This window comes from Pleuronectes platessa, chromosome 4 (assembly GCF_947347685.1).
Source record: "Pleuronectes platessa chromosome 4, fPlePla1.1, whole genome shotgun sequence".
NCBI lineage: Eukaryota > Metazoa > Chordata > Actinopteri > Pleuronectiformes > Pleuronectidae > Pleuronectes > Pleuronectes platessa.
Window position 1 is genome coordinate 15362047 of NC_070629.1, and position 27466 is coordinate 15389512.

The following is a 27466-nucleotide window of genomic DNA, read 5'->3' on the forward strand; positions in this document are numbered from 1 at the left end:
GCGTGTCCACATGGGGCGGTGGGATCGCAGCAGGTAGAACTCCCTGCTGAGCGCTCACACTGTGTAAGAAGCTGGTGTGCAGACAGGCTGAAGTGTGACTCAGGTGCCTGGGAGCACTGCGCATAGTGAAAGCAATGTCACAGATATCATACTGAGTTTGACCGGGCAGTGTGGCACTGACAACACTTTCCTGCATCAACTTCAACACTTTTTTATTTTATTTGACATGTATGGCCAGCATCATTTTTTGAGACTGCTAAATGTGGAGTGTGACTCGAACACAAACAAACATCTTCACGTGAGATGAGTTTCGCTTCAGAGCGAGATGCTGTCTTGTTTTGGCACTGCATTACAAGAGTCAACTGCTTGGCTGGTCAAGGCACATCTTGCAGCCAGAAGACATAAATAGGAGAAAAGCACTGTGTGGTGACTGATAGCGAATTGCAACAAGGTGACAGGCGCACATATTGGTAAACAGCATTCCACAGCATGAGCATTGCTATGCATTAAGCATCCCCACCTCTCCTCGGCGCGCTGGTCTTCATGCCAGCACACTTTGCATGAAACAACGTCACGTGTCACAAAAATTCGTATTTGTAATTTTTCATCTCCTCAGGATGCCGTTGTTACGCAGATAACGAAGGGACATTGACATTTATGTAGCCACGTGCATGAAAAGACCGGAATAAACCACAAACCTCAGAAGCAGAAAGATCACAGACATTTCATTCATGTTAGTGGAACAGCTGGATGGCCGCGCGGATGTGGACATGTAATTTAGAACAGATATTTATTGGCCAAGAGACGGAATTCTACTCATTTTGATTATCTGCTCACATCATATTTTGCTCCCTTAGTGCAAATCATTATTTCCACGCATCCAGTGAAACATCTCAGTATATTCTGGATGGATTGGAACAACATATGATTAATGTAGAATTTAATTCCTATTTTCTAACTTCAAAACAAAGGCAGCCCTTTATAAACCCTGTGTTTTCAAGCACGGACATCACTATCTGAATTTATACTAGACACATAGCCCTAGGGCAGATGGAGCCCTGGTTCAGCATGTCAACTTACGTCTAACCAGTGGCAGGAGCCGGTGATGGGAACTGGCCATGGCATAGAAGGGACAAGAAGGAAATCGACCATGGTGGTCTGGATCATTTAGAGCTATTACAGCAATGAGCCCCATCTGCAGAGCCATCAAGTGGCACACCGTGTCATTGTGAGTGAAGTGAGGAATTAAGATCCATGTGCATAAAAAACGGCCTTGATGCTGCACAAGTATGGGACACGGAGGACTACACACCCATGTGTAATGTTTGCTGTAACTAGACATGTGATGGACAATGACTGATAAAATCTAAAATAGTCTGTCTCTGTCTGTGATCTTGTCTGGAAATCTGTTATTCATGCTGGAGGGAAGAAGAAAACTGCTTCCTGTTGGATTATTTAACGAGAGTCAAATGTGAACTAGTTTAATCACGTGAAGTCACGTGTTCCTATTCTAACAGCGATAATACAGATATTTAAAGGTCCTGCCAAACAGGGGAATTAAAAATAAAATCTTTTACAACGCTGGCTCCTGCACTACATCATACCTCACTGCTCTCTCCCCTCTCCTGCGTCGCACATGGAATATCAAATATTCATATCAAATTCTCACACATGTGCGCACACACACACCCACACACTCTGCACAAAAACACGATGAGCTTCACACGCAATACAAAGGTAGGCATGTAATTACATAATAGATAACAATTATGCACATAAGTGGTCTATTCAAGAAAAAAAACGTAACATGGACCTAATTAAAGCCTACTTTCTTTCTTTCTTTTTTACTGCAGAGGCTTAAATTAACTATTCTGAATTAATCATAATAGTGCAGGATGTAGCAGTGCTGCTTAAGTATAGGCCATGCTCTAGGGGTGCATAACTGATAAAGATGTCTGACTTAAACATATACAAGTGAGGGGGGGGGTATCCTGCTTGTCAAGAGCTGGCTTTCAGACAACCTGAAACCACAAGATACGCATGCAGAACACACTGGACCCAATCTCGGCTGCACTGATTTAAGCCCTGGCACCTACAATTCTGACAATTCCTGCAGATCCCACGATTACAGCCGGCGCTGCTGCAGACTCATGAATCACTCATCCCTAGATAAAAACAGATAAATGCGTCCTACGCTGGCTGAGAGCGGGAGAGAGAGAGAGAGACAGACGTGGAGGGCGCGGGAGGGAGATGAGGATCAGGATGCAGTGTGGAAGGATAAGATGGCTTCCTTGGATAATGGAAACAATGGAGCAGCATTACAGGGTTCCAAGCAGACCTGTGCATTTAAGGATATAGTTGGAGGGATGAGACACTAAAAAGCGCCCGACTGAATCAGGAAAGCAGATGGATTTACCATCCCTTCCGTAACTTCATTTGGCAGTTAATTGAATCCACATTCTAGCTGCAGGGGAAATTGAGTAAAAAAAGAGGGAAGAAAGAGCCATATTGGACCGGATTAAAATGAGGCTCTGACGATAATACACTAATGAAATTTACATCAGCCATGTTTTCAAATTAGTGCAAAGACTTTCTAAGATTATTCTTAAATTCTTAATTAATGTTCTCAAAATGATTGAATTGCTGCAGGCACATTTTCTCAAGCAACATACTGTATTAATGTCTCATTAAATTCAAATAAGTTTTGTAATATGACGGAGTCTCGAACTTGGTAATTTAGATATCAAGTATCATATGAGCCCAATCTGACAGGCTTCTCTGTAGAAGATTTATGATGACCCATAATAATAACCCCTTAATATGATTCTCCACATTTGAAAACTTGCCAAGTCTTAGTATCACGTGCACTGTGCAAGGCTACATGGTGCTCGGATTGGTTTGGCACATCTGCGAGGGCAAGTGCTGGCTGAGGAATTTGCCGTCATGGTTACATCCATTATTCTGGCTTCCAAGTTGTGTATCGGTGGTCGAGGCCACGGATCAGATTTTATATAGACGTAGATTTATATCTGATATTGTCATGTTAACTCTGTGAAGGTTGAAGCAAGATGAAAAGCATTTGGAAAGAAATATAGGTGCAGAGATATGCTACTGACAGAGGGTGCTCTTTATAGTTGAATGAATCACACCCACAACCAAAATAAACCTTGTGCAAAAGCATAGTCTACAAAAACCCTAACAATAACCTAAAGGCCCGAACAACTGCTGAATCTATTTGTTTTCACTCAATGTTGTCATTTCTTATTTATGGTAGTAGATTGGACCATCAAGGGCAACACTGATTGGTGGTTAAAGTTTGGAGCAGGTGACGGACAGTGAAATAACCCCAAACTCACTAACACTCCTAGTCCCTCCAGTTAATGCTTTTTTGCACGGATCTCTTGTTGTCTGATCGATGTGAAGGTCCCCTCTATTCTGGAACGCGTTGGTGCTTGGCATTGTTTGTGGAGACCCAGAGTACACACACAAAACCGGCGCCTATGCAAACAAGTGTAGATAAAGCCTGTCATATCAGCAGGTATGCTCAGGCCAGTGTTTCTTGCATTTCCTGTATTTCATAATTTTTTCAGCATCACGGCGGCGGCTGAATAGATGTGTGCTTCTCGCTGATTGCGAGAGGAACCGCCTTGGGACGTTGTCCCTCTCACATTGGTTCTTTAATTAGTTCAGCAAGAATACCTGACTGCAGGTGCTGTTCCTATTGACTCAGCTTTGGGCACAGAGTAGTAGGACAAGTGGTGATAAAACCCTGAGCAGCCGATAGAACAAAGAATGCATTTAGTGTTGTTAGAACTCTGAATAGTCAGGTCTGCGGGGACATTGCTGTTATCTATTTTAAGCCAGACCAACACGGTAGGACAGTTATATGAATGCTGGATTTACGATGATACTCTCTATATTCTTCCTAACAATTCATGGACTGTGTTTTCCAATGGGAGGGGATCAAGCTTGAAGGACACGGAAAACAGCTCATCCTTGAAAGTTCCCCATAAAGTCTTACAGTCCATCTTCCCATGCAAGTCATTGCAGCAAAGTAGCAGTGTCCTGCACTTGAAACAAAGAGACGATAATTGTTATTCCCGATGATCAAAATCCCTCTTAAATCCTTACATGCAACAATGCCTCCATGCTCTCTGAGGCAGCTCCTCTGTTTTAAGAAAGGACACGCTTCATCTTTGCTGCACAAACCCTCGAGAAGTGATGATAGTTTCGATGGGACAAATTAAAGGCATTCTTCTCAGCGGATGGATGAAACAAACACCAAGCTAATTCTATTGATTAAAAGGAATAGAGTTTGTTCTCGGCGGCGCTGTATTTGAGGAAGCAATTTGATTAGGAAGCTGTGCCTGGCAAAACCGGTGTAATGATAATACCCGGTTTGATTACAACAAATGCTCGCTCGCAGGCATTGAGCGGGAATCAATCTCACATTATGTCTCCTTATTGTTCTTTCTAGCCTGTACTCCACATGGGACAAGGCTCTATGTGAAGTGTCAAAATGAACAAAAGCTTTAGGTCTCATTGGATGGTAGAGCTGCAGAAATGTTCTTCTTAGTGTGTTAGTTCATTCAATTTGAATTACAATATTACTTTTAGAAACTGTGAATCACTCTAAGAAATAAAACCTGGAATTTGTAATAGAGTGATCACTTGTTTTCTTTTAAACAATTAAACCCAATTGCAGGAAAGCAACTGATGAAAGGCATTTGAAACACATGACTGATCTGAAGCTGATTTTGTCTTTTAAGGTGTAATTAAACCTTTCTGACAGTATTATACCTTTTGAATGTAACATGTGTTTGGCTTTAAATCTCACACTGTTATAGCAATAATGACTCTTTCTAAAGTGACTTAAAGGACTTTAACTTTCAGATACAACCGTATGATGAAGTCAATTTGAATATGTATGTATTTAAGTAAAGATAGAATTAGTAATGAAAAGTCTCCAGTACCCTCTCTGAACATGTAGCATGTATTTGATCTAAACTATTATGGTTTAAAAGGGGAACTGAACACTGGAAGCACAAAGCCGCAACTATAAGTGAAATCCATTAACATTGCTCATTTTAAAATTGGTTTAATTTGACATTTGCTCTCTGCAGAAATAATTTCACTGACTTACACATTCTGCTTCTGCCTCCTCACTATATGCACCGGCTGTTCCTAAACAGAGCGAATCCCTCACTGATGTCTCTACATTTCAGTGGCTCACCTCTCGCAGTCTGTCTTTCATGTCAAATCATGTATCAGTGGTAATTTGCTGGACTGTCACGTGTCCTCTGCTTGTCCTCCTGGTTCTCGGAAGCCTAGTCTGCATATCAAGTTGTCATTCTCGTATTGATCTGACTTCAGCTGAGGGTTTAGCAAAATGAACTCTTACCTGCTTCCTGGGGTTTTGTTGCTTAAAACAAAGGAACAAATCTATTCCACACAGTTAAGCAAAGTAACAAGTTGCTGTGAGAGACCGTCAATGAGAAAAAGTCATGTCACTCACTGAAGGTGAGGTAGAGGAGACTCAGTGTGATTGGGCTGCAAACATTTATTTCACAGTGCTGGATCATCCCTGATCAATTGAGGCGTAGAATCATTGTGAAGTGCTGCATGTACTGTGCCCAGTCTGGACATGACAAGTCTACACTTAACTACGCTGACATTCCCCCTGCTATATTCAAGTTGAAGCTGGCGCCTTTGATGAACAATCTTTAGGGATGGTCCAACATTTTCGTCTTTGAGATTCTTAGCAGGATAAATTCCAATATCACTGTGATACATATTCAAAGTATAAGACGAAATCGAATGTGTCCATGAAATGAAGGGATCCCATAACGCCTTAAAAACACTGCGCACTGGTCATGACAGAGAGTTACTACTCTAATACTGTAATCTTTCACTTGACCCAAAATGATAACATTGACCAAAATTCATCAAGAATCACAGTTCATCCATTCAATGTCTCAGCGAAACTTGAAGTCACTGGGTGAAGCAAGCGGTCTCAAAGCATATATTGGGTATAGCTTTTTTAAATATAAGCGCCAAGAGCCGACGTTTATCTGCCATTTATCTCCTCACTCACCAATTTCCTGTAGGAGACGATCATCTCCACACAGCTTGACCCATGAGTGTCCATCATCTAATTCTCATTCTGAAAGGCACTAAAGTGGAGGATTGTATTCAAACCACACAGAACGTAGTGATGCCATCTAGTCTGTCTGCTTGCTTTGCTCAAAACAATTTCTGCAGTTCAAAGTCAGTAAAAGAAACGGCCACGACCCAGTTCTGTCATATAGTTTTCTGAGGATTATCATATCTTCCAGCAGCAAGAACTTCACGTAGATGGCAGTGGGATTTATGGTTCTTAAGTCCTGCGAACATTATTTACCTGGATTACTGGGAAATACATAGTGGTATCGTGGTAATTAGTCAACATGAGGGCAGTAGCGTTTCCTCAAGAATCCCAGACTTTACTTTGCATACAGCTCCGACCAACTGTCACCAGTGAAGAGATATTGGCGATTAAGACATGCATGCAGGTAAACTGGCACCGGAGTAATAACACTGTGGCAGCAGCCTGTCGTGTGCACCTGCCAGCGTTATTACAGCAGTGTCTCCAGTTGCCTTTGCCTCCCCTGTCTTGGTTTACAGTCTCCCACTGAGCTTTCCCCTTGGTCCTGTGTGTTCCTGCAGTGAGTCACTCCTTCCCCCACATGCATGCAGGACCCTACCTGCTAAGCTGCCACGGTTTAGCTCATCAGTATCTGCCGATGAGAAGCTCCACTCCCGCAGTCTTTTCCTTAATTTAAATGTTACGTGTGCTCTGCATTAGTCAGAGTACATTTACACCATAAAGTACCTTGGATCCTGTGACTTTGCCACACCGCCTTCAATACAGAACACCATTTAGTGCTATTGTTGGGCAAACATGTCTAATGAAATGAAAAAAATCATATTTGTTCAACGTCGCAGTTATTTAATTATAAAAACTACAAATACTGTCTTAATATCTTCAAATCCTGATGACACGTGTTAAGTTATATTGAAAAAATACCATACTCAGGCCTTTGGCCTATTTATCTGTAAAATTTGAAATAGAATGTTATGTTACAGCTGCATTACCACATTAACCAGACTGTTCACCGATGTGTGACGACTGCAAGCTGAATTTAGCATAGCGCCGGTGAACTGTTTGCACAAGAGATACTGAAGCTCTTTCAAAGTTTCCACACAAAGGATTCAGCTCACTCTGCATTGTCAGAGGCAGAGGTGATTATCAGGGTGTCACAGCCACACGCCACACTTATTTATCACTATAAGGAGATAATTGGGTGCGAGAACCTTCAAGATAGAGGATAACAAATGCATCGCTACAGTGGAATTACTTTCACGGCTTGTTCTGTAACCTCTGCGGTCCACAAACATGTTTTAAAAAGTTGCAAATGAAGTGATGAATGATCGTTGTGAGCAGAAGGCCGTGTGCTCTCTACACAACCCCTTTTATAAGTAAGTTACATGTTGGGTTGTTGTTTGACAAAAAAAATCATTAATCACTGTAATTCAGATGATATGCAATTTTATTATATAGGATATGTATGGGGCTTACACAACATGGCTAAGCAAGGGTTGTAGAAGATGGCACTCGGAAATTGAACCTGAGGAAAAATAGTGACCTGAGAAGAATATAATTTCCTACTTCTTGAAATATGAATAATCCAAAGAATAGGACTTGACATTTGACCATCAAATTCCACTCAATTAATGATGTATGAGTGTTTGTGCCCAGACAGTCTGCTGAGTTATTGCCTTCACAAGAATGAGATGGACAGATGGGCATATGACCCCAAAAATGATGCCACGTGCTGCGGCCATTGTGGATTCACAAAAATAAAAATGGCCCAAAAAAATCTATGTAACTGCCTGGACCATCAGTGGTAGTTATCTGTACCTCAAAGCACAAAAGGAGAGGGCAAGTGAGTCTTGAGGCTCCCTTTTAATGATCTAGTCGCATGGTCTAAAGAGCGATTGGGCAAGTGCATTTAGGGCATCTCCAAATCCACTTATACAAGTTTAACAGAGGAGAAATGGGTTCAGGAGAGAAAATGGTTTAAAACAGCTTCTATTTAGTCTCTCAATTAATCATGGATGTGTTTTCAGCTTAACATGCAATGAACCAGTCCCATCTCCCTTTCTTTTTAAAAGGTTAGGTGTGGATTGGACCATCTGTCTGTGTAGGTGAATATATCTTAATAATGTATGGTTAAAAGTGCAACTGCTTTCCTCTGCCTCGTGATTGGAGGGCACTAACAATGCACCTGACCACACCTCATTTTAACAACCATGATGCAAGAGCCTTTGCTACTTAAACACATCGGGTGTGGATGGAAACATTATTATAAGTATTTGTTCTTGCTCGACAACACAAAACTTATTTTGAGTTTTCTTATTCCTTATTTTTTTTTTTTCTGTCAGTCGTGATGCCACCCGGCACCAACCTACGGAGAGATGGTGAGGAGGCTAAACCCCGCCCATCGCCAACCAAAACTCACAGTCCCACTTGTCAGAATATGCAAAAGACATGTTGCTTTACCAGGGACACTGTGAAATTGGAAAGTAGCTCGTGCCTCTCTGACAAATTTCTCTTTGCAATGTGAATATGTTAATGTGCACAATTAACTAATCAGCTTATGCCAGCTGGAGTACTTGGCAGCTCAGCCTGACAGATTCAGCTCCTCTCTTGAAAGCATCTTGAAAGATTGTGGCTCGTTCTCCCTCGGAGTAATTCTATCGCCTGCTAGGCTGGAATAACGTCAGCTTTGACATTCCAGACACAGGTCCAGATCTAAGTGTTTTGGTCTGTTGAAAAATACATGTTACTCAAAGTGATTATATTCTAATTCTGCATCAGGGTATTTTTGCTTTCAATTGGATGGACATAATAGTCGGTGCAGGTTAAGAGACAAAACCTGTCTATTAGCTGGTGGTTCAACTGTTTGCAATTCAAGACGCATGAAGGGGTCCAGTGTGATATTTGGTGACTGTAGATAATTTCCCACTGCTTCTACTGCACAGCAGAGCCCTTGTCTTGATTAATAGCAATACTTAACTTGTCATTAAGGATGATTAATTCCATTTATCTTTAAGGTTTAAAGTCATCCGCTAAAGTCACTGAAAATCTATTATTTACCATGGCAACCGGCCTGAAGAGGACACAGATAGTGGGAGTTTAACAAATGCCCACAAGAAGATCACTAAATAGGAACTGGACTCACCACCTTACAGTTCCATGCCTCCGCAAATCAGTCAAGGTGCAGGAAACAACATCATGCACTCTGTTCCTAAGGCATTCTGTTACATGATGGCCAGGAAAAGTGTTTTTTGTTGAACATTATGATGTCATAGTGAAGTTTACCAATAACTAGTCATAGTTAGTCAAATGTTGCATTCATATGGGTGGCTGTGGCTGTGGCTGAGGAGGTAGAGCAGTTCGTCCACTAACCCCCCGATTTGATTCCTTGGACAAGAACCCCAAATTGCCATTGACGGCTGCACTGTATGAAAGTGTGTGTGAAGAAAAGCACGACAAAAACACAGACCATTTACTGTTTAGAATGGGATGTACCGACAGACAACCTGGAAATATAATGCCTCCGACCATAGCTGTCGCCAGCCTGGAGGGAACAGCTGTATGAACATGAATGTGAAAGAGCACTTTACAATACATAACTGGTGCTTCTCAAAAGCCAGATATCTGATATGCCTGTGTGCACAGAAATGGACCTCGGCAGTGGAAGCCATTGATTATCTCACTGCGAGTGTATAGCATCTTCCCCTTTCCTGTTGGCACAGCATGTAATATGAGACCTCAAGTTTTCCTTTACCCACAGCAATCAATTTTGCTCAGCTGAGCTTCCTGGCCGGGATGGGGCCTGGCTAAGTATCTGTCTCCTCCGACACACGGCCCTGCATAACCTCACCCTCGGCAAAAAGCTTTCAGCGTAATAAAAGAAATATCTGACTCAAGATCCGGACAATCTAATAACAGCCAGACACGTTGGTCTGACTACAGAGCGCTATAGGTGTCACTGCTAGGGGAAGGGATGTGTGTGGAACACAAGTACAGGAGAGAGGCCGAGAAAGGCCAAGAAACCAAAGAGATCACTCGGGTCTTTAATACCCCGAGAAGATGATCCACATCACAATCTCTTCCCTGCTATCAGATTTACAGTGAGAAGTAGTTTTTCACAGCAAAGACCATTACTGCCTTTTATTGTAGAAACGTACGGAATCCAATATATGAGGCCATACATGATGACATATGTGATTGAGTCTGGTTGATATGTATCTTAAACCTCTATTAATCTGACATATTGTGAAGCAGACAGACTGGGGTGTAAATGTTCACTGAAGACACGTCTTGTCCCTTTCAGGGGACATTTTTGGCCATCAGTAACTGTAATGAAAACAAATGGATTGGCTGGTTTCATAGAGATAGAAAGCCTGGGCTGCAGCCAAACATAACGGGGGCACAGTCTGCCAACAGAGGCAGCGTGGGTGTTGAATTCAAAAAGACTGGCATGGAAAACAAACAAAAGATGACTACCTATTACTGACTGATTCCAAGAATGATACTGAGAGCGAGCTAATAGATGTAGGACTTTGAAATGTCATTTCATTCCCAGCTCATCAAGGAAGATGATGCTGTGAAATATAATTGAATCCATTGGCATGTATAACCACACTGTCAATTACTATGCCATGGAGGTCGTGCTGATCCTTTGAGTGAAAGTCAGCATCATCCGCAAGAACATGGCTGCCTATTCTTCTTTCCACTGCGCATTTGTAGAGTAGCCACAATGCATAACTGATGTAGCTCAGATCACATCTTACCTGTAGCCACTGAGATTGGTCACTGCGTCCAGCTGTCCAAGCATTGACCTTGCCTTGTTTGTCCAAACGGGCCTTTCCAGGCTCCCACGTGAACATGTCCATGTTGAGCGTCCTGAAGATGCTGGAGGCCGTGACCTGGTAGTCCTGGACGTGGCCAGACTTCATTCCAAGTGGCTCGGAACAGCCTGGCAACAATAAAAAAAAGATAGACTGTAAGAAGATAGACGATGGATCCCCACATGCTCCCAATACCCCGAAATGAACCCAAAAGATCCCGACACTAAAGCTGCCATCTTGAGCTGATGACGTCTTTTGGCACCAGAGTCTGGACTGGTTATTCTCAGCTGCCAATTATGTTGTTTGACCCCATTTTGATAGAAACAAATAAGCACTCGAACATACATCAGTCTGTAAGAACATTATTTCAACTGTATTTGAACAGTTTTGTTTGGCCCATGTCCCATCCACAAACATAAAGAAGACCTTTTATGACCTATACTGCCGTCCATCTTTATAAAAACAATGGCAGTGACATAGACCTAAAAGGTATAATGACAATAAACATACTGAGGTTTACTTGGTATAAAGGCATTCTGCTGTGTATTTTTAACTTCAATAATTACATGTCGACTTTGTGTGAACAGTTCGAGGAAACAACCCTGGCTCACTCACCTGTTAGCTCGCAACCGAGCAGCTCCATGCGTAGGGTACAGTGCCTCCTGCAGACTTGGGGGTAAATGCGCACGTACTGGGCTTCGATGGGAGGAGTGAAGGAGTTGGCCGCCGGAGCGTTGTTATCAACATTTCCTCTGAAAATCTGTTGCAGGGGATGAAATAACAGCAGATGGGGGCGGGCAGGACAGTGAAGCGGATCAGTAATGTGGCAGTCTATCTGGCCTGCTCTCTAGAGTCTACTCCACACTCAACAAATTGCTGTCATTCAAGGTCAATGAGCTAGAATTACAGGGGGAAAATAGACAATTTCTTGCACCATTTGAGCCTGTAATTCATAAGAACAGTGGTGTGGTTTAAATTAGTGCTCCAGTTATATCGTGATACCTTCTGGAGTGTTTTATCCGAATGGCCTGAGCTACTCCGACAGAGAGTCTCTGATTGTAGGGACTGATGTGCTGCATGTGTAGGGTGCAGAGCGAGAAGGAGGAGAGCAAGAAAAGGCAAAGGACAGATAGAGCCGTGTGTTTGTGTGATAGAGGAAACAGGAGCTGTCACTGGCTGGCAACAAGTCAAAGTAGAAAGGAAAAAAGAAAGAAAAGCACTACTATATAGATATTTGTCCCAGTCTGCTCCTCCAACATCAAACTCACACAAATTTTGACTGACATGCTGAAAAACAAGTCAGACAAGGAACAACACAGAGATCACAGAATATTCAAGTCCAGGCATTCATGTCCTATGCAATAAACGTATAGAGAAGTTTGAAAGTCAGGGTCATTCGGAGCCCGGCCAAATGGAAGAGAGACGTGGGTTTGCTGTCAGGGATGATAGAACGCCGTGTGGCCTATTTGGTGGCTGTTCATCCCCAAATAGTATAAAAATTCAATCTAGACGTCATAAAAGTGGAGGGGGTAAGGGGCAGCAGGATGGGCCCGGTGTGTGCTAGCTAATTAAAAAGCCATCTCATCATGTCCTCCACCCTGCCCTTGACTGACTGCCTCGTCTCTAGTCACTGTGTGTGTGTGTGTGTGTCTTTGTCTGTGTGTTACAGCTTAAGGGGGAGAGCGGAGAGCTGACAATGGGTGTGGACGCCTCTGATTGTGTGCTTGTGTGTGTGTGTGTGTGTATGTGTGTCTCTCACCATATCCTCGTCTTTGCCCTTGACTTTGTATGTTCTCCAGGTCTTCCCGTCATCACTGTAGGCGACTTTGTAAGACTTGATGTACTCCGGGCTTCCGATACGCTTTGCACCCTGGGTAATTAGGCCCGTAACCCTCATTCTCCTCTGCAGGTTTATCTGTGGAGCCCCGACAAAAGAGACAAAATCAAGAAATTACAATTCCGTTTTCAGACGCTACAAATGTGAGCATCTGTGTGTCTGTGCACGAGTGCAAGTCATGGGAAACAATTCACTCCCTTGTATCTTTTCTGTCAGGGCCATCCATCTTATTCAGAAAGTCTGTGATCAAATGCAACGTTTAATCAATCCTCACGCTCCAGATCCGTTCTGTCAACCCTCTGCAGACTGTCAATATGGTGCCAATGTAAAGTGGCTTGAAGAGCCAAGAGGAAAAGAAAGAGCTTAGAGAGAGGAAAGTGATGAATGCTCCGATAGATCCTGCTTAGTGGGCACATAGCAGGATCATTATTACCTAAGCACAGAGGATTCGTGACACACCCGTGTTTGACGTGCTTGTTACTTACAGGCCACTTTGTATTTGTTAAGTACATATGAGTAGATTACCACAAATATTTCCCTTTCTCAAATTAGCAACATCATTTTTAACAGAATTGAGCTTTTGCAATCATTGGAGATGTTCATGTTTAATTCATGTTTTTGTGTTTACATGCCTGTGAAGTCTATGAATAGACGTTGCTGGTTAATAGCTTCTAAAAGATGCTGCCATAAAGGGCAGGCACCTCTCCCAGCAGACATGATGTCAGTGACTTGTTTAACATCTTCAAATCAATATCTTTGCTGCAATAAAAAAAAAAAAAAAGGCAAGGCGAGAAGATATATTCGGAAGAATTGTCTGACAGAAGTCTCAGCAATTGCTAGGTGAAAGCAATGCAAGTGCATGAATTATTATATTCTTCTTTCGGTAATATAATATGGTAAAGAATCCAAGCCAAGATGGAAAATATATGTAGACACTAGATTAACAGACTAAATCATATTAAGTTGCCCTTTTATTCTGAACCTGAGTCCAGGTCTGCAGCTGCCTGTGCCCATTGCAGGTTTTTTTCCACCCAGCAGATTGATGTACTGAAGGAGAATGATTTCACCCTGGAGAGCGGCGTGAAAGCGAACAGCACTTACTTCTGTGACAAATAAGATGAAGCAAATAATCGGTGATGACAATTATTCATTAATCATTTTGGCACTACATTCCCACCCAGCACTTTCATTTTCAGGAAGAAAAAAAAAAAACTCTTGAATTTGGCTCATCCAGCTCTTTGACAAAGGATAAAATGAGAGCTGTCTTTTTTCCAGCTGCAGAACTGAGGGGAAGCAGTAATACAGTGTTGAGTGCGTATTATGCACACGGCCATTAACCTGGAATGGAAAAGCTGAATTCAAAAAGGAATCCCAGACTTAAATAGGATTTGAACAACTGCCATGAATTGGACGAGTCTGACTCAAGGTTTCATTCTTTCCTTTGCTTGATTTTTAAGTTCATCCATTCAACACACCGAAACCCTGAAAACATATTGCAAACACAAGCATCTATTTAAGAACAGGAACAGTCTAACTCCACTGATAATGTGATCGTATTCAGGTCGGTATTCTGGCAGCTTGAGATCATTTTCTGGTACAGAAATGGTGGTAATACTATGAAATGAGGCAATTTACAAGTAAAATATTTAAGAACCACAGCTCCCATGGATAAGCAGAGTCCACCGAGTTAAACTCTCCTTTTCTGTTGATGAAAAAACTCCAGGTTGTGTCTCCTGGGGAAATTAGAGATTAGAGTATTGGCTCTGCCGGGTCCTCAACAAGAAAAGAACTGTTGTTCGCCGACCTTGTCAGACACTACTTCAATAATATATAATATTTTATTGTGAAATGCACTTCATTTCTAATATCCATTTGTAGTGACAAGACTCAATTGCACGTTATTCTCTCCACACTCAAACCAATGTATCAAGTTAATTATACATAAGGATCCTTGTTAGAGCCTCAGAGCTGCACAGACCCACTCTTTCTTATCCCCAGCATTTCTTTCCTCTCTTCAGTTTTCTCCATGGAGATAGATGCTCCTCGCACTAATTAGAGGCCCTGTCACTAAAAGGCCACCGCCCGGGTAATTGGGGCGATCCTTCACATTTTTAATGACCACTCAGAAATGCACCTCTGTCACTTAAGCGTTAATAATGAAGCATTTATTTGTTTGAGTGAGGCATCGTCGGAAACATGCTGCTCGCAGACCTTTGTCTGCAGAGTAACAAGTGTCAGTTTGAAGGAAAATGTCTCAGCGTGAGAGACAATTAACTTAAATCGCTTCCAAAGCACACAGAGGTGTGTGAAGATTACCCTGACAACACAAATAACATCAAAACGCATTCTGTAGGCTACAAACTATGATTGTTTAATCCCAGATTTCGCAGAACCCATCTTCGTACATGGACATCAAATTACCAATGATACAGGAACCTTCCCTAAACAAGCATTATGCTATCTACGGCTATGTATATACTGTGTGCATTGTGTTTAGTCTTTGATGCATCAAAGTGCAACATAAAACAGAAAAACACACATTGTGCGTCCTCAGCAGGCATATGCCCTCTCTAAGTTTGTGAGGGATGATGAAAAAGACCAAACTACCAGTGTCTTACCCTTTCGCCCTTTTCCTATTTCTACATGCATACAGTATTGTTTTTGTGAAATGATCTGGGGTAAAAATGCATGAGCCTCCACATTTTTTTTTGATTCTACATGAAACCATTTCTGTAGTCATGCTTCCTTTGCAATAGAAAGGAATTACCACTTGTTTGCGTGTTGTGCGATTTCACCTGTTTTCTCTCGGAAAAACATTCACGGCTCGGAGGAAATGTTCAGCAACTGTCTGCAACATCCTGGAACGGACTATCTCCTGCTGCAATGAATGCTGTTGAAATTTCCCAGATATTTTTGGATTTTGCATCGAATGTGATACTGGCAAACATGTTAGCTCTCATTGGTTCTTGAGATCACATCTATGGTTAAACCGTAAGCAGCAAACAAAATAATTGTGACAAGGGAGCATTACAGAGATGTGAGCAAAGCTACAGGCTGAGTTAAGATGGCCAGAGGATTCTGGATTCAACATTGTTTTGCTCTTTGCATTTATTTTGGATTTAAAGCTCGGTAAGAAGTCATTTTGTTTTTTAAGTTTATCCTTGAAACTATCTAAGCACTGAAAAAAATATCCTGTTGTGCTTTTCTTCTGCACCTTGAGTCCTAAGTGTGAAACCCTCACAGTAAAATGTCTCTCACTGTGCTCTCTTTATTCAGTACATATAAGGCCACAGTATGAGAGTCATTATCTGGCTTGTGGTGGCCGGCCATATTCCAATATGTCCCACCACAGTTTCATAATGAAATAGAAAATCTTAACACTTCTCATTATAACAGACTTTGAGTTTTCCTCAGTTTCTGCATTGTATAACTGAACACAGCACCACTTGCCGACTCATGCTCTTGCGCTATCATCCATAAAGTTGTTACCATCAACGCAGACAGTCAGACATCATAGTTTCAGCTGGAAGATTTTTTTACAATCCTCTCTCTCTCTCTCTTTCTCTTTCTCAGTCTTTCCCTCTTTAGTCTACCTGTCACCTGGAGTCTGCTGAGCCTGTGAACGATGTTTGTTTCCACTGCCATAGATTGAATAAACTCTGTGGGAAGCGCTGGAGGCACATATGTAAATTACATCTGTTTTTTTGTTTCTTCTTGACTTCTACTGTTTAAGCGGAAAAAACGCTCTGTACCTTTACAGTGGCCCCTCAACCTAAATTTCTTCTAGATAACAACCCGGATACGCAAGTATGTAATAATATCTTTGGAGTCATAGGAGCATTGCCTCAGGTTTATATTATTTAACAAGAAATAAACAAAAAGCCCAGATCCAAACACCACTGACACGTTGTGAGAGGACCAGAAATAAACCGGGCTACCAATATCAGTGATTTGAAGCTGTTCAGCCAGGGAGGGTCACCATGGTGATGTGGGAGACTGATATAATACTCTAAGAATAACGTTTGGTAGGAAAATCAAACAGCATTAAGTCGTAAAACGTTTCACAAAAATATTTTTATTACAATCCAAATGTTTCTCAATAAAAAATATATTCCAAAAAAAAAAAAAAAATCCAAATGTTTGGTTGAAAAACATTCGTCAGACTCACATCTCAAACCACAGACCAGACTGTAGAATGTTAATTGAAAAGGGAAACGCTCCTAAGACAGACGCAGCTTTATATATATATACATACATGTATGTGGCACATGCCGGCAAATGTGACACACAGAGTGGAGACTCGAATCTGAACATGGTGTCGTTAACTGTTTAGCTTTCATTAAATCACTGAATGCAAAGACCCGTTTAGCCTTCACAAGCGATTGGGATTTTTTTCATGCTTCCACACACCGGCTGGCTGGAGCAATGTCTCACTGATATTGGTCAGACCAGCAGCATATTTCCCTCGAGTGTTCAAATGCAATTTAATGTGTGAGCTAGTCGTGGCGAGGCTGTGGAAAACTGATATTGTCACAGAGAACATGTATGTGTGAGGGGGGGGGGCGAGCTCGCGCACACGCACGATTCACAAGCACAGGTACCGACAAAGAAACACATTTACAGTCTTTGTGTGCTTTGTCTGCGACTGTGTGATGTATTATTCAAAGCATGTTGCTCTACGTTTGATGCATATGTTGAGGTTCAGGGGGAAGAGAGCGAGCCGAGACTGACGGAGAAATCCAGAGTCACACACGGCTCCGTAAAAATAGCCCCGCGAACCCCATCCCTACCCTGATAGGACTGTCACCTGTCAGAGGAGCCCGTTTCACTTGACAGACGTGCAAACACAGTCACGCCACATCACTCCGCACAACAAAAGCACATCAGCGACTCCTCAGCATAATCCCAAAACACTGACATGACTGTACACCTCTGTACTCACGTCCCAATTATCCAGGCCCTGTGTAGAAACACACAATGCCGGCAGCATCCTGCTCAACATCCCGGGTGGCATCATTAAAGTCAAACAATGTTTTATGTTCTGTTCTCCTCGCCCTCTCCGTGCGCCAGGCTCCTTCTCTTTCACTCACGCCGACTCTCTCCTTTTATTCTTTATTTTTTTTCCACATTTTTACAAATCCATTTTGTGGCCCGTCTTACTATTCCCTTGTTGTGACATACAGCTTCACTTTCTCCATCACGCTGTAGTATGTTTTTCTATTATATTTTGTTTACGGTTCACTGTGCATCATGTGTCTGGCAGCAGCTCGCCTCAAAGGTGGTTGTCAGCTCTTCTGTCGTCAAAGACGTGATTGCTGAGTAGGACAAATGTAGCAAAAGACGTTTTTTTTTTTTTTACATCATACTTAATCAACTAGCTAAATAATTTACGCTGTAACGACTATTTATCAACATGTTGTTTCATCTGGGATACAGTGAAGCATGTGGGACTGAACTGAGCCTGGGAAGAGAACCGGGGTTAATTTATCTCACACGTGTCAGTGCTGGGTCCTGGTGCCACACTATTTGATCAACATAAATCCAGAAAATTGCTTTTGCTCACGTCTGAGTTCATACGCTACAGCCAGATCATTTCAGGTGAGGGGGGGGGGGGGGGGGGGGGTGCAGGAGCTTCAACATTATCATTTAAATCATTGCCAAATGCAATGAGACTTGGGGTTGAAATCCAGTAATACTACACATGGGAAATGAATACTCAGGATTAAGAGGCCCAGAAATAAGAGCACCGGGATCTTTGCAGGGCAGGATTGGCGAGAACGGAAGCGTGGGATGTGACTGAAGAAATAATTCAGGATTTCTTATTCTAGCAGGATATTGAACCCTAAAGAACTTTGCTGCCAAAGGCTTTTAAAGCTGAACCGTGAGACATGATCGTATCGCTGCTGATATGGGCTCCCGGTATGTTTTAGAGTTGATTTTAAGGTCTTACTGTTCATTTCCAGGTTATTTTCTCTCTCTCTCTCTCTCTCTCTCTCTCTCTCTCTCTCTCTCTCTCTCTCTCTCTCTCTCTCTCTCTCTCTCTCTCTCTCTCTCTCTCTCCTAGCCTTTTAGTATCCTTTGTGCTGGTTCACACTTTGCGATGCCCGGACAGACGTATTTTATCTGCTCCAGAAACCCGGCTGAAAACTAAACTGGTCCTGAGGCTCCGGAACGATCTGCTGCAAGAAAATCAGATTACCTGATTCCGTAATTCTTCTCAATCGCTTCCTAAATATTTTTATCAGCAAACTATCCCTGAAGTGAGTTATAATTTTCCCTTTTCTAAAAAGAAAATATCATACAGTATATTCCAACACTGTTATTTTGTATCACTTTTCATTGAATTGGTTTTGTGCCCTTAATGCTTTTATGTATTCTCTTTTTAAATATAATTATTTTATAACTTGTTTAATGTTGCTGCCTAGTGAGTCTCTTTATAACTTCGATTTTCTCTAAAAGATTATTGTTATTATTTTTCTCTATTATATTGTTATTTTTATGATTTTACAAAATTACCAGAGGCAGTTGTTATTTAGCCTGAATGCAATATGTGTTTTTTATTATTAAAACACGGCTATTACTGTTAATATAACTGCTGAATGCTGCATAAATGTATTAAGCAAATCTCTTGACACCACAGTGATCTGCACAACAGAATTTGCATAAGACTCGAGACTCCACTGAATAATTACAACAATGTGCCGCAGTTTTGTTTCTAGGGAACTTCTATGCAAAACTCAACATATGACACATAGCACAGCTTACATGGTAATGCAGGTTTACGGCTGTGGGCATGTCACGATTAAACGTGAAGACAGGAGAGGACACTTAAACACTGTGTCTCACACTTGACTACCCCTGCATCTGTTCTACCCCCAGCTCACTCTTATGGCTTTTTGTTACCATTAAACAAGCCACTCATTTTACAGTTTATGTAATTAACTCAAACCTTGAAATATTGTGTAGTTTATACCCACATCAGCTATAAGTCAGTGAAGAGAACCTAATATAAGATTAATAGATATAAGTCAAACAAAACTATTTAAAGCCACAACAAACAGGAGACTAATCTATAATTAAGAAGGCGCCTTGCATCTGTCCCCCGTGCTCGGCTCTGCGTGTCACCGGTCGTGTGTCTGTGCTTTACCTGGATCCAGGGCCACCTGTCGTTCTCGGCGGCGGTCCAGGCGTTGACCAGGCCCTTCTTGTTGAGGCGTGCGAAGTACGGGTACCACTTCTGCAAGCCGAAGAGCGCGCGGTGGGTAGAGGAGGCCGTTATCTGCTGGTTGGAGATGATCCCGCCCTCCATGCCCAGGGGTCCAGAGCATTCTGGGTGAAGAGAGGGAGAGACAGGCGTCAGGTTACCCTTCACATAGTGCCAGCACTCAGAAATGTTTTCGACTCAGCTTATGGAATGCATACATATTTTCAAAAATGCCACAGAGACCACGTTTTTGGAGTACCTCTGTCCTCCACATGTTGTGTTGTTTTTTCCTTCAGTTCCTCCAGATCAGTGTCAAAAGCCTTGTTTGTCTAGGTCCCTCACCCCCCCCCCTCTCCTTCAGATGTTCTTTAAACCAGACAAACATTGGAGCTATAACCCTTTTCTGATTCTGTTATGTTTTTTTCATAACCTCCAATGGAAACCTTTTCATCATAGGAGTCATCATCGACTCATCCCCGTCTTGCAGTGTTTGCTACTTTGATTCATCACAAGAAAACTCTGAATGTTTCTATTATGGCAAAATCCTTGTGAGCCCGCTCTGAGGGAGCAAGAGTCTGCAGCTCCATCAGTAACACAGCCCTCGGGGCTCCTGCAAAGGTGCTGAGGCGACCTCTGGACAGCATCATCCTCAAAGTCAACAAGCTTTAAATATTGTACATGCTGCAGCATTAAAGGGGGGTACCATGCCATCGAATGAGAAATGCTCTCCTTCATCTTAAAACCTTGTGTTTGCCCTTAAACCTAATTGGTATGTCCATGCACATCAAGAGCTCTTTAATAGACATACCTGTGGTGAAAGGGATTCTGGCAAAGTTTATCCAGGTGCGAATTTATTACTCTGCAAAACAAGTATGTCTTTGTTTTTTAAGTCTAGTGGGAAATCAAATAATAAAAGCGAACGCATGAGAAATAGAACACAGAAACAGAAGGGAATCGGGGATGCATCCATATGGTGTGTAAGATAAATACAGCACATGCAATAATATACAATTTCACTGCGGAAAATTCAAAGTAAAAAATAGATGCCTTAGCTCCCTGAATGAGATTCGCTCGTTGACACACAAAAGATGTGGCTCTTTTTTCCAAAACATATAGGATTTTGTGAGATTTAGCTGCCAACAGGACAGATTCAATTAGGATGTGAAATTCATGCAAATTGTATACTTTGCCGCAACAATTATAAACTAATTCAGCCGGAGGAAAGGCAGCGTCACTGAGGACTCCGTGGTGCCAAGAAAACAACCTAAACAGTTCAACTGCTGCTGTTCCAGTCGTCGTTCAAAACAACTGAGGGACTTTTCCATCCAAAATGAATCAGAGGAATTGACGGCAGATCCTCAGAATCCTTGAGCCTGAACAAATTGGGTTTCCCAGGCGTGCAAATGCAAATGAGTTTGTCTCTCAATAAGATATCATTCAAACCTTGTTTCGTAGGACGTGAGGGAGGAGGGTTTGAATTCTGCTCAGGATGCACATACCCTCTCATCATTACATTTGTTCGATAGCCCACAGTGACTCTTAAACCTGAACAGCATCCCAGCTGTGCTGAAGATGTGCTGAATTAGCTCTGACAGTTTCAGTTAGCCGTGAGTCAAGCGTATATGACATAAAAGCAGGCAACACTTTTCTTTAAAACATTTTTTTCTGATTTAACATGATTGCGAAGAAAACGATATAATTCTGGAGCCTCAACATTCTCACCTTTATAACTTATTTCGTTTTCTAAGGAAAAACTGGCAGCATTCATTGTCAGTTATTTATGGTCTGAAAAAATAAAAAGATGAACAAAAATGTGTTGACAAAAACACTCCATACTCAATGATTACTGGGTGTTTGTTATGTCCTCTTAAATGTCATGACAACTTGTGTTACACAAGGGAACCACCTAAAGCAAATTCTCCGTCTGTAAAATAATGATGTTGAATATAACCCTCGAACGTACAACACCAATGAATTTATAACCCGCTGCTTTTGTTATTGTGCAACACTGGTAAACAGCCGTTGGTGATTATTTCAAATAAAAAGAGGACACATCACATTTATAGCACCGCTTTTTGTTGATCAGCGGTGGATGTAATTAAAATTGTATCAGTCCATTTGATTTCTCCCCATTAGTGTATGTCTGGTTACATTATGATGGAACAGCTGCATGCGACAGCCTTAAAAATCACAATATGAGGAAAAGCTGAGGTAACATGGAAGTGGCCAAAAGAATGAGGACACGGATCAAGTGAAGAGTATAGCCGCGGGCGCTGCTCAGTCATGCAGGGTGAACCGCAAGTGGCCATGTAAACCAGCCTTCAGGGGACGCCTGGAGCACTGGTCATCAGAGGTCTGTGGTGGCATCCTAACCATTTAGGCAAAAGACTGAACCATTTCAAATCCAGCCCTGACACAAGCAGACACACGGGGCATCAGCACACAACGGACCTGGCGGCGCTGAGAGCTGGGAGCTGACTTTCACCACACAGGAGAAAAGCCAAGAGTAAGAGAAGAATGGAATAATGACAACAACCCCTGCACGACCTATCCAGCTGGTAACACAGTGGGGCTCTAGTCAACAGGGAGCCGGGGAGACAATGAGTAATGTCTGAGGACAGTCCAGGGGGATCAACCGAGAAAAGAGCAACGAGTGTTCAGCGTGTGTGTCTATGTGTGTGTACACTGACAGAGATGTGTTTGTTTATTCCACTATGTTAAATCACTCTCGCTTCACTGGTTTTTCCTTGTGTGTGACTCACCGCTCCCAGACTGATGAGAGGATCGTGTAGGTGGCTGCGGTGGCCGACTGCTGAAGCTAAATAGAAGCTTGGGGATAAACAGCTCTTTATCTTTGGACGCGGTTAAACCAGTATAAACCAAAAGGCTTGGAGTGTGAAATTAGAACTTTCTAAAATGACATGTGTTGGATTTTGCAGTGACCCTCGCTGCATTTAGCATTTTTTTGCCTGGAGCTTAATCCTTGTAATTCAAAGACAATGGATGTTTGTGTGTTTCAGTGGCTGCAAGTGGCAGATTCTGACAGGGAGTCAGGGAGCAAAACGAAAAACGCTTCTCACAGGTGAGATCATTGGATTGGTTGCATTTTCTTTTCCCACAACCGGTAATGAGCAGATTTACTTTGAATAGTCACTGGGATATGACTGCAACCATATCATGGACCGACGGAATCACCCTTAATTAATTCCTGAAAGTGAAACGGATTCCATATTTTCCTTTTTACGACCTGACGTTATGCTTGAGGTCTAATGTTGCATCTGCACATTTGTCTAGATGTTCTTCTTCCTGGGCGGCCCCCTTGTCCGATATTCTCTGTGGACGTTGTGGCAAGACACTGTTGAGAAAGCTGTGGTCCTTCTCACCTTGTGGCAATGATGGACCACTTTTAACGAGCTGCCTGCCAGTCGTCCGTCAGAGCGGCAGAGGCAGCCAGCCCTCGGGCCTTGGCCTGCTGGCCCCTGAGCATACATCAGCCCTGCGACAGCACACATCACTAACACCAGCGCTACGATGATGTGACAGCTAAATCCATCTCCCACAAGCCCTACCTACAGCCTAAACAAATTAGAGCCCCACTGAAATGTATGTTTCCTAATGAGCATGCCGGCGAAAAAAGGGACGAGGAAAAGAATAATAAAGACACGAAGCAGATGTCAGCCGTACCACAGAGGTTCCACAGGTGACAAATGAGACTGAATTAAAAGCACTGGCTTATATAATATGTAGGTGTCTGACTGTTCCAGCACATGTTAAGTCGGTTTGCAAATGGATCTTTAAATAATTAAAAAAAATGACTCAAGTAGGATCAAATAAAACGGACATATACTCACATATGGCCATTGTGTGTTGTCTTGCTCTGTGGTGGTCTACAGCCATTAACATAATAACTAGGGCAACCATGTGCTTAAAATAACAACATCCAACTCAACTGGGTGTTTTAAGGACAAGCCAAGGGTGCTGAATTATCTTTTTACAGTTGTGTTCTCAATAACAGATTAATCCAGACCTTTGCTACGGCCAAGACTGCTATCCACACCTCATGGCTGCCACTTGTCAAAGCATTGCATCTTGTGGCATGTGAGTGCACTGGCTTCAAAGGAGTCCAACCCAGAGTGCTTCAGTAAATGTGGAAGCAATCTTGAGGTGGATTGCTCTCTCTGGGTCAGGGGGGAGTTGCTGCCCAGAAGTGAAGGGGCTTATGTATCTCAGGACTTGTTTACGAGTGAGGGGAAGATGATACACCAGGTGGCCAGGTGGGTCTGTGCAGCGTCAGTAGTAATGCAGGCAATGTAACATATCATTGTGGTAAAGAAAGAGCTGAGCCACAATGCAAAGATATGAACTTACTGGTCGATCTACGTTCTAACCCTTACATTTGGTCACAAGCGCTGGGTAATGACGAAAAGATCATGACTAAAAGCGGTTAGATTAGGTTTCTCCTTCGAGTGGCTCAGCTTTTGAGATAGGGTAAGAGGTCCAGTAATAAGCAGGGAGTTCGATGTAGAACTTCTGCTCCTTCACATCGAAAGGGGACAGTTTAGTTTTGGGCGTCTATTCATGAAGCCTCCTGGGCGACTTCTGTTGGAGGTTCATCAGGCATGCCTAACCGTGAGGAGACACCAGGGATGGACCCAGAACTCTAGGTTCCATATCCCATCTGGACTTTGAATGACTTGGGACCCCCCCAGAAGACCTGGAAAGTGTGGCTGGGAAGAGGGACATCCCACCTCTACAACCTGGCACGGATAGGCATGGATGGATGGTGTGAGGTAAAACTGGTGTTCTACAATCAGTTTAGTTTCTGCTAAAGGCAGATGTGTAAACAATCATGTTGCCTTTAAGATGCTTTAAGAAAATGAGGCTCTGGACAGTCACCACGTTTCCTCAATATTGGAACTTTAACCGACTGCTTAACCCGCATCAGTGTCTGAAAATGTGAACAAACGATTTCAGCGGTAAAACAATCACAAATGAGGTTCAACAGAAAGACTGAGGCAACTTGTTCTCTATATAATTAATGCTTCCCTGTGTATTTTTCTCGTATTCATGTTGACTTCAGACTTAATTGTCCCCTGGGGGGAATTTGTTTTCACAGTCATTTCAGTACAATCAACACATAAAGACACATTTCATCAGAGGCAAGTTACCGAACATCACATGAAACATCAAACATGTACAGACAAGTCACAATTTTGTGCTGCGATGTTAGAGGAAACAAATCTCCTACTGAATCAGGTCCTTCTCCATTTAAGTTTTGTGCACCTCTGTCCAGATGGCAGTAATGTGAAGTTGTGGTTTTTGGCGTGGGAAGGCCGATGCTTTGAGGAGCGGTGTGTGTGATGCAGGTGGAGCAGTACAGCAGGATGGGTTGGACTGTGCTGTTGTAAAGTAGCAGGAGGAGGTGGGTGGCAACGGACTGTGCACTGAGTTCACGGATAATATGGAGTCTTTAGTGTGATCGTTTTTAAATGGAAGTGATGTGTTGACCAAAGCTGAGTTTATTGTCAATATTGAGTTCAGGGCATTTGAAGAGGTCAACCTGTTTTACTGTTTTGCCATAAATGGACGAGGAGTCTTTCAGTCAAGCGTGGGATGTGTTTGAAGTCGAGCGATACATATGATCTTTCCTCCCACTTCTCCCTTTCTATTGGATCATGGAAATCAATGTGGAAGCCAGTGTAATTACCTCAGTAGAATAGGATCAGAACTGAAAAGGCAGGTAATGGACTTATCCTCTTGACTGCTTTCGCACAATAGCCTCACGCTGATTGCAGGAACACTACAGTACTTCTAGAAAACGTAGGGCAGCTTAATCTGCAACAGTGGATATGTGTGTGTGAGAGAGTCCTGCACTAACACACTGGCTGTGTGGGCTGAAGGAACAAGTCAGAGGAGATGATGAGTTCTTTGCATTGAAGTGCATTCCAGGCATTCTACCATTTTTCTGTCCACGTAATATTCACAGAGGACCAGACTGCTTCTTATGATAACTCTGCGGCATTTTCTACAAATGATGAATTTAAATGTGGAAAGTCTTTAGATTTTAAAGGGGCATTCCACTACTTGTATGATCAGATTACGCATCACAAGGTGCCCTGGAAAAGAATCCAAAAGACCCCAATAAAGAAGATACGTTTGAAATTACAAAGCTTTCAGCCAGCTAAAGTAGAAGCTTACAGAAAAGAAAAGAAAAAAGCCCTGGTAGCCCATACTCCTAATCCTGATGAGCTGCAGCCGTAAAAAATATATCAGATTTGTCATTCACGGTAAGCAAGAGTAGCCATGATGTCTTCTCTTATTGGTCAGCGCCTGTGGTCTGCCGTTGTTAAGCATAATGCAGGGTTTGCCAGCACTAACATTAATTGTGGGCGAGCAGAACTATTCTCAAGTGGACAAAGCCAGCAGCTCTCGCTATCAGCTGAGCATGAAGAAGGGGAGACATTCAATGTGTTCAGTTGCAAAAACAGTACATATCTACTATAGCAAACTCACAAACACATTTGCTTTTAAATTAATGTCAATTTAGGTCCAGCAGTTTTGATACACTATATTGTAGTTTTATTTCTGTCAAATAGTTGCATTTTATCAATTGAAAGAAATAAAACTATTTTTCCCATAATATAAAAAAATGTCTGTCATTGTCCCTTGTAATGAAATGCCCCCGTTTCTTTCAGCCTTGTCAGAAAACATGCAGTTCAGTCTGAAAGTATTAGATCTGTGGTGAGTTCGGTTCTAGCCCAGTGCACTTGATTTCAAATGAATCAAACAAACAAACAAAAGATTAAAGCAGCTCCAACCTGGCAGTTTCGGGGCTTAACTTCTACGTTTGGTGAGCAGTGGAGGAGTGTCGGCCATCTTCCACCCGGGGGAATACGTATGTAAAAAGACTACAGTTTCTCTACAGTTTCTCCACAGTTCATCTGCTGTGGACAGAGTCAGCACTTACATCTCACGGTCGTCGTTTCAATCTAATGTGCTCATCTACAACATCAAATCAAATAATTCATTTGGCATTTAGACTGCACTGCTACTTTGAAAATAACAAGCTTACCTTATGGTTGCACTATATACTGTACAAATATGACATTAAATGAGAAAAGTGGATATGAACATTTTGAAATAAATAACAGAGCTTAGTTGAATCAAGAACTGGTATAGGGTGATAACTTGTAGGTGCATGATGCAAGTGCATGTCCAGATGTGCCAGATGTGCCAGATGTATGATCCCAAAGGCTTTGTATTTACTTAATCATGGGTGTGTTGTGGGTGTAATGGACAGTGAGGCAATTTCACATTCCCTTCAAATGCCAGGTGCACGGACACCTCGGGGTATTGATACTATAAAGATGATTTTCCAGGTTGGAAGAGTGATCACTTCTCTGCAGAGGAGATGGTTTCACTTCGGCAAAAAACAGAGCATCTGTGAGTGTGGATGCACAATGATA

General features: G+C 42.3%; 1 protein-coding gene across 1 annotated transcript in view; it reads right to left on the reverse strand.

Moving 5' to 3' along the window:
• The window catches only part of LOC128438223 (EGF-like repeat and discoidin I-like domain-containing protein 3), a 111391-nt gene that overhangs the window by 22074 nt on the left and 61851 nt on the right, over window positions 1-27466 (reverse strand). The window contains exons 5-8 of the mRNA XM_053420703.1: window positions 19944-20125; window positions 12719-12874; window positions 11575-11719; window positions 10903-11087 (exon numbers count right to left, since the gene is read on the reverse strand). Of these exons, the coding sequence (XP_053276678.1) occupies window positions 10903-11087; window positions 11575-11719; window positions 12719-12874; window positions 19944-20125 (668 nt within the window). The remainder of the gene's footprint in view (window positions 1-10902; window positions 11088-11574; window positions 11720-12718; window positions 12875-19943; window positions 20126-27466) is intronic.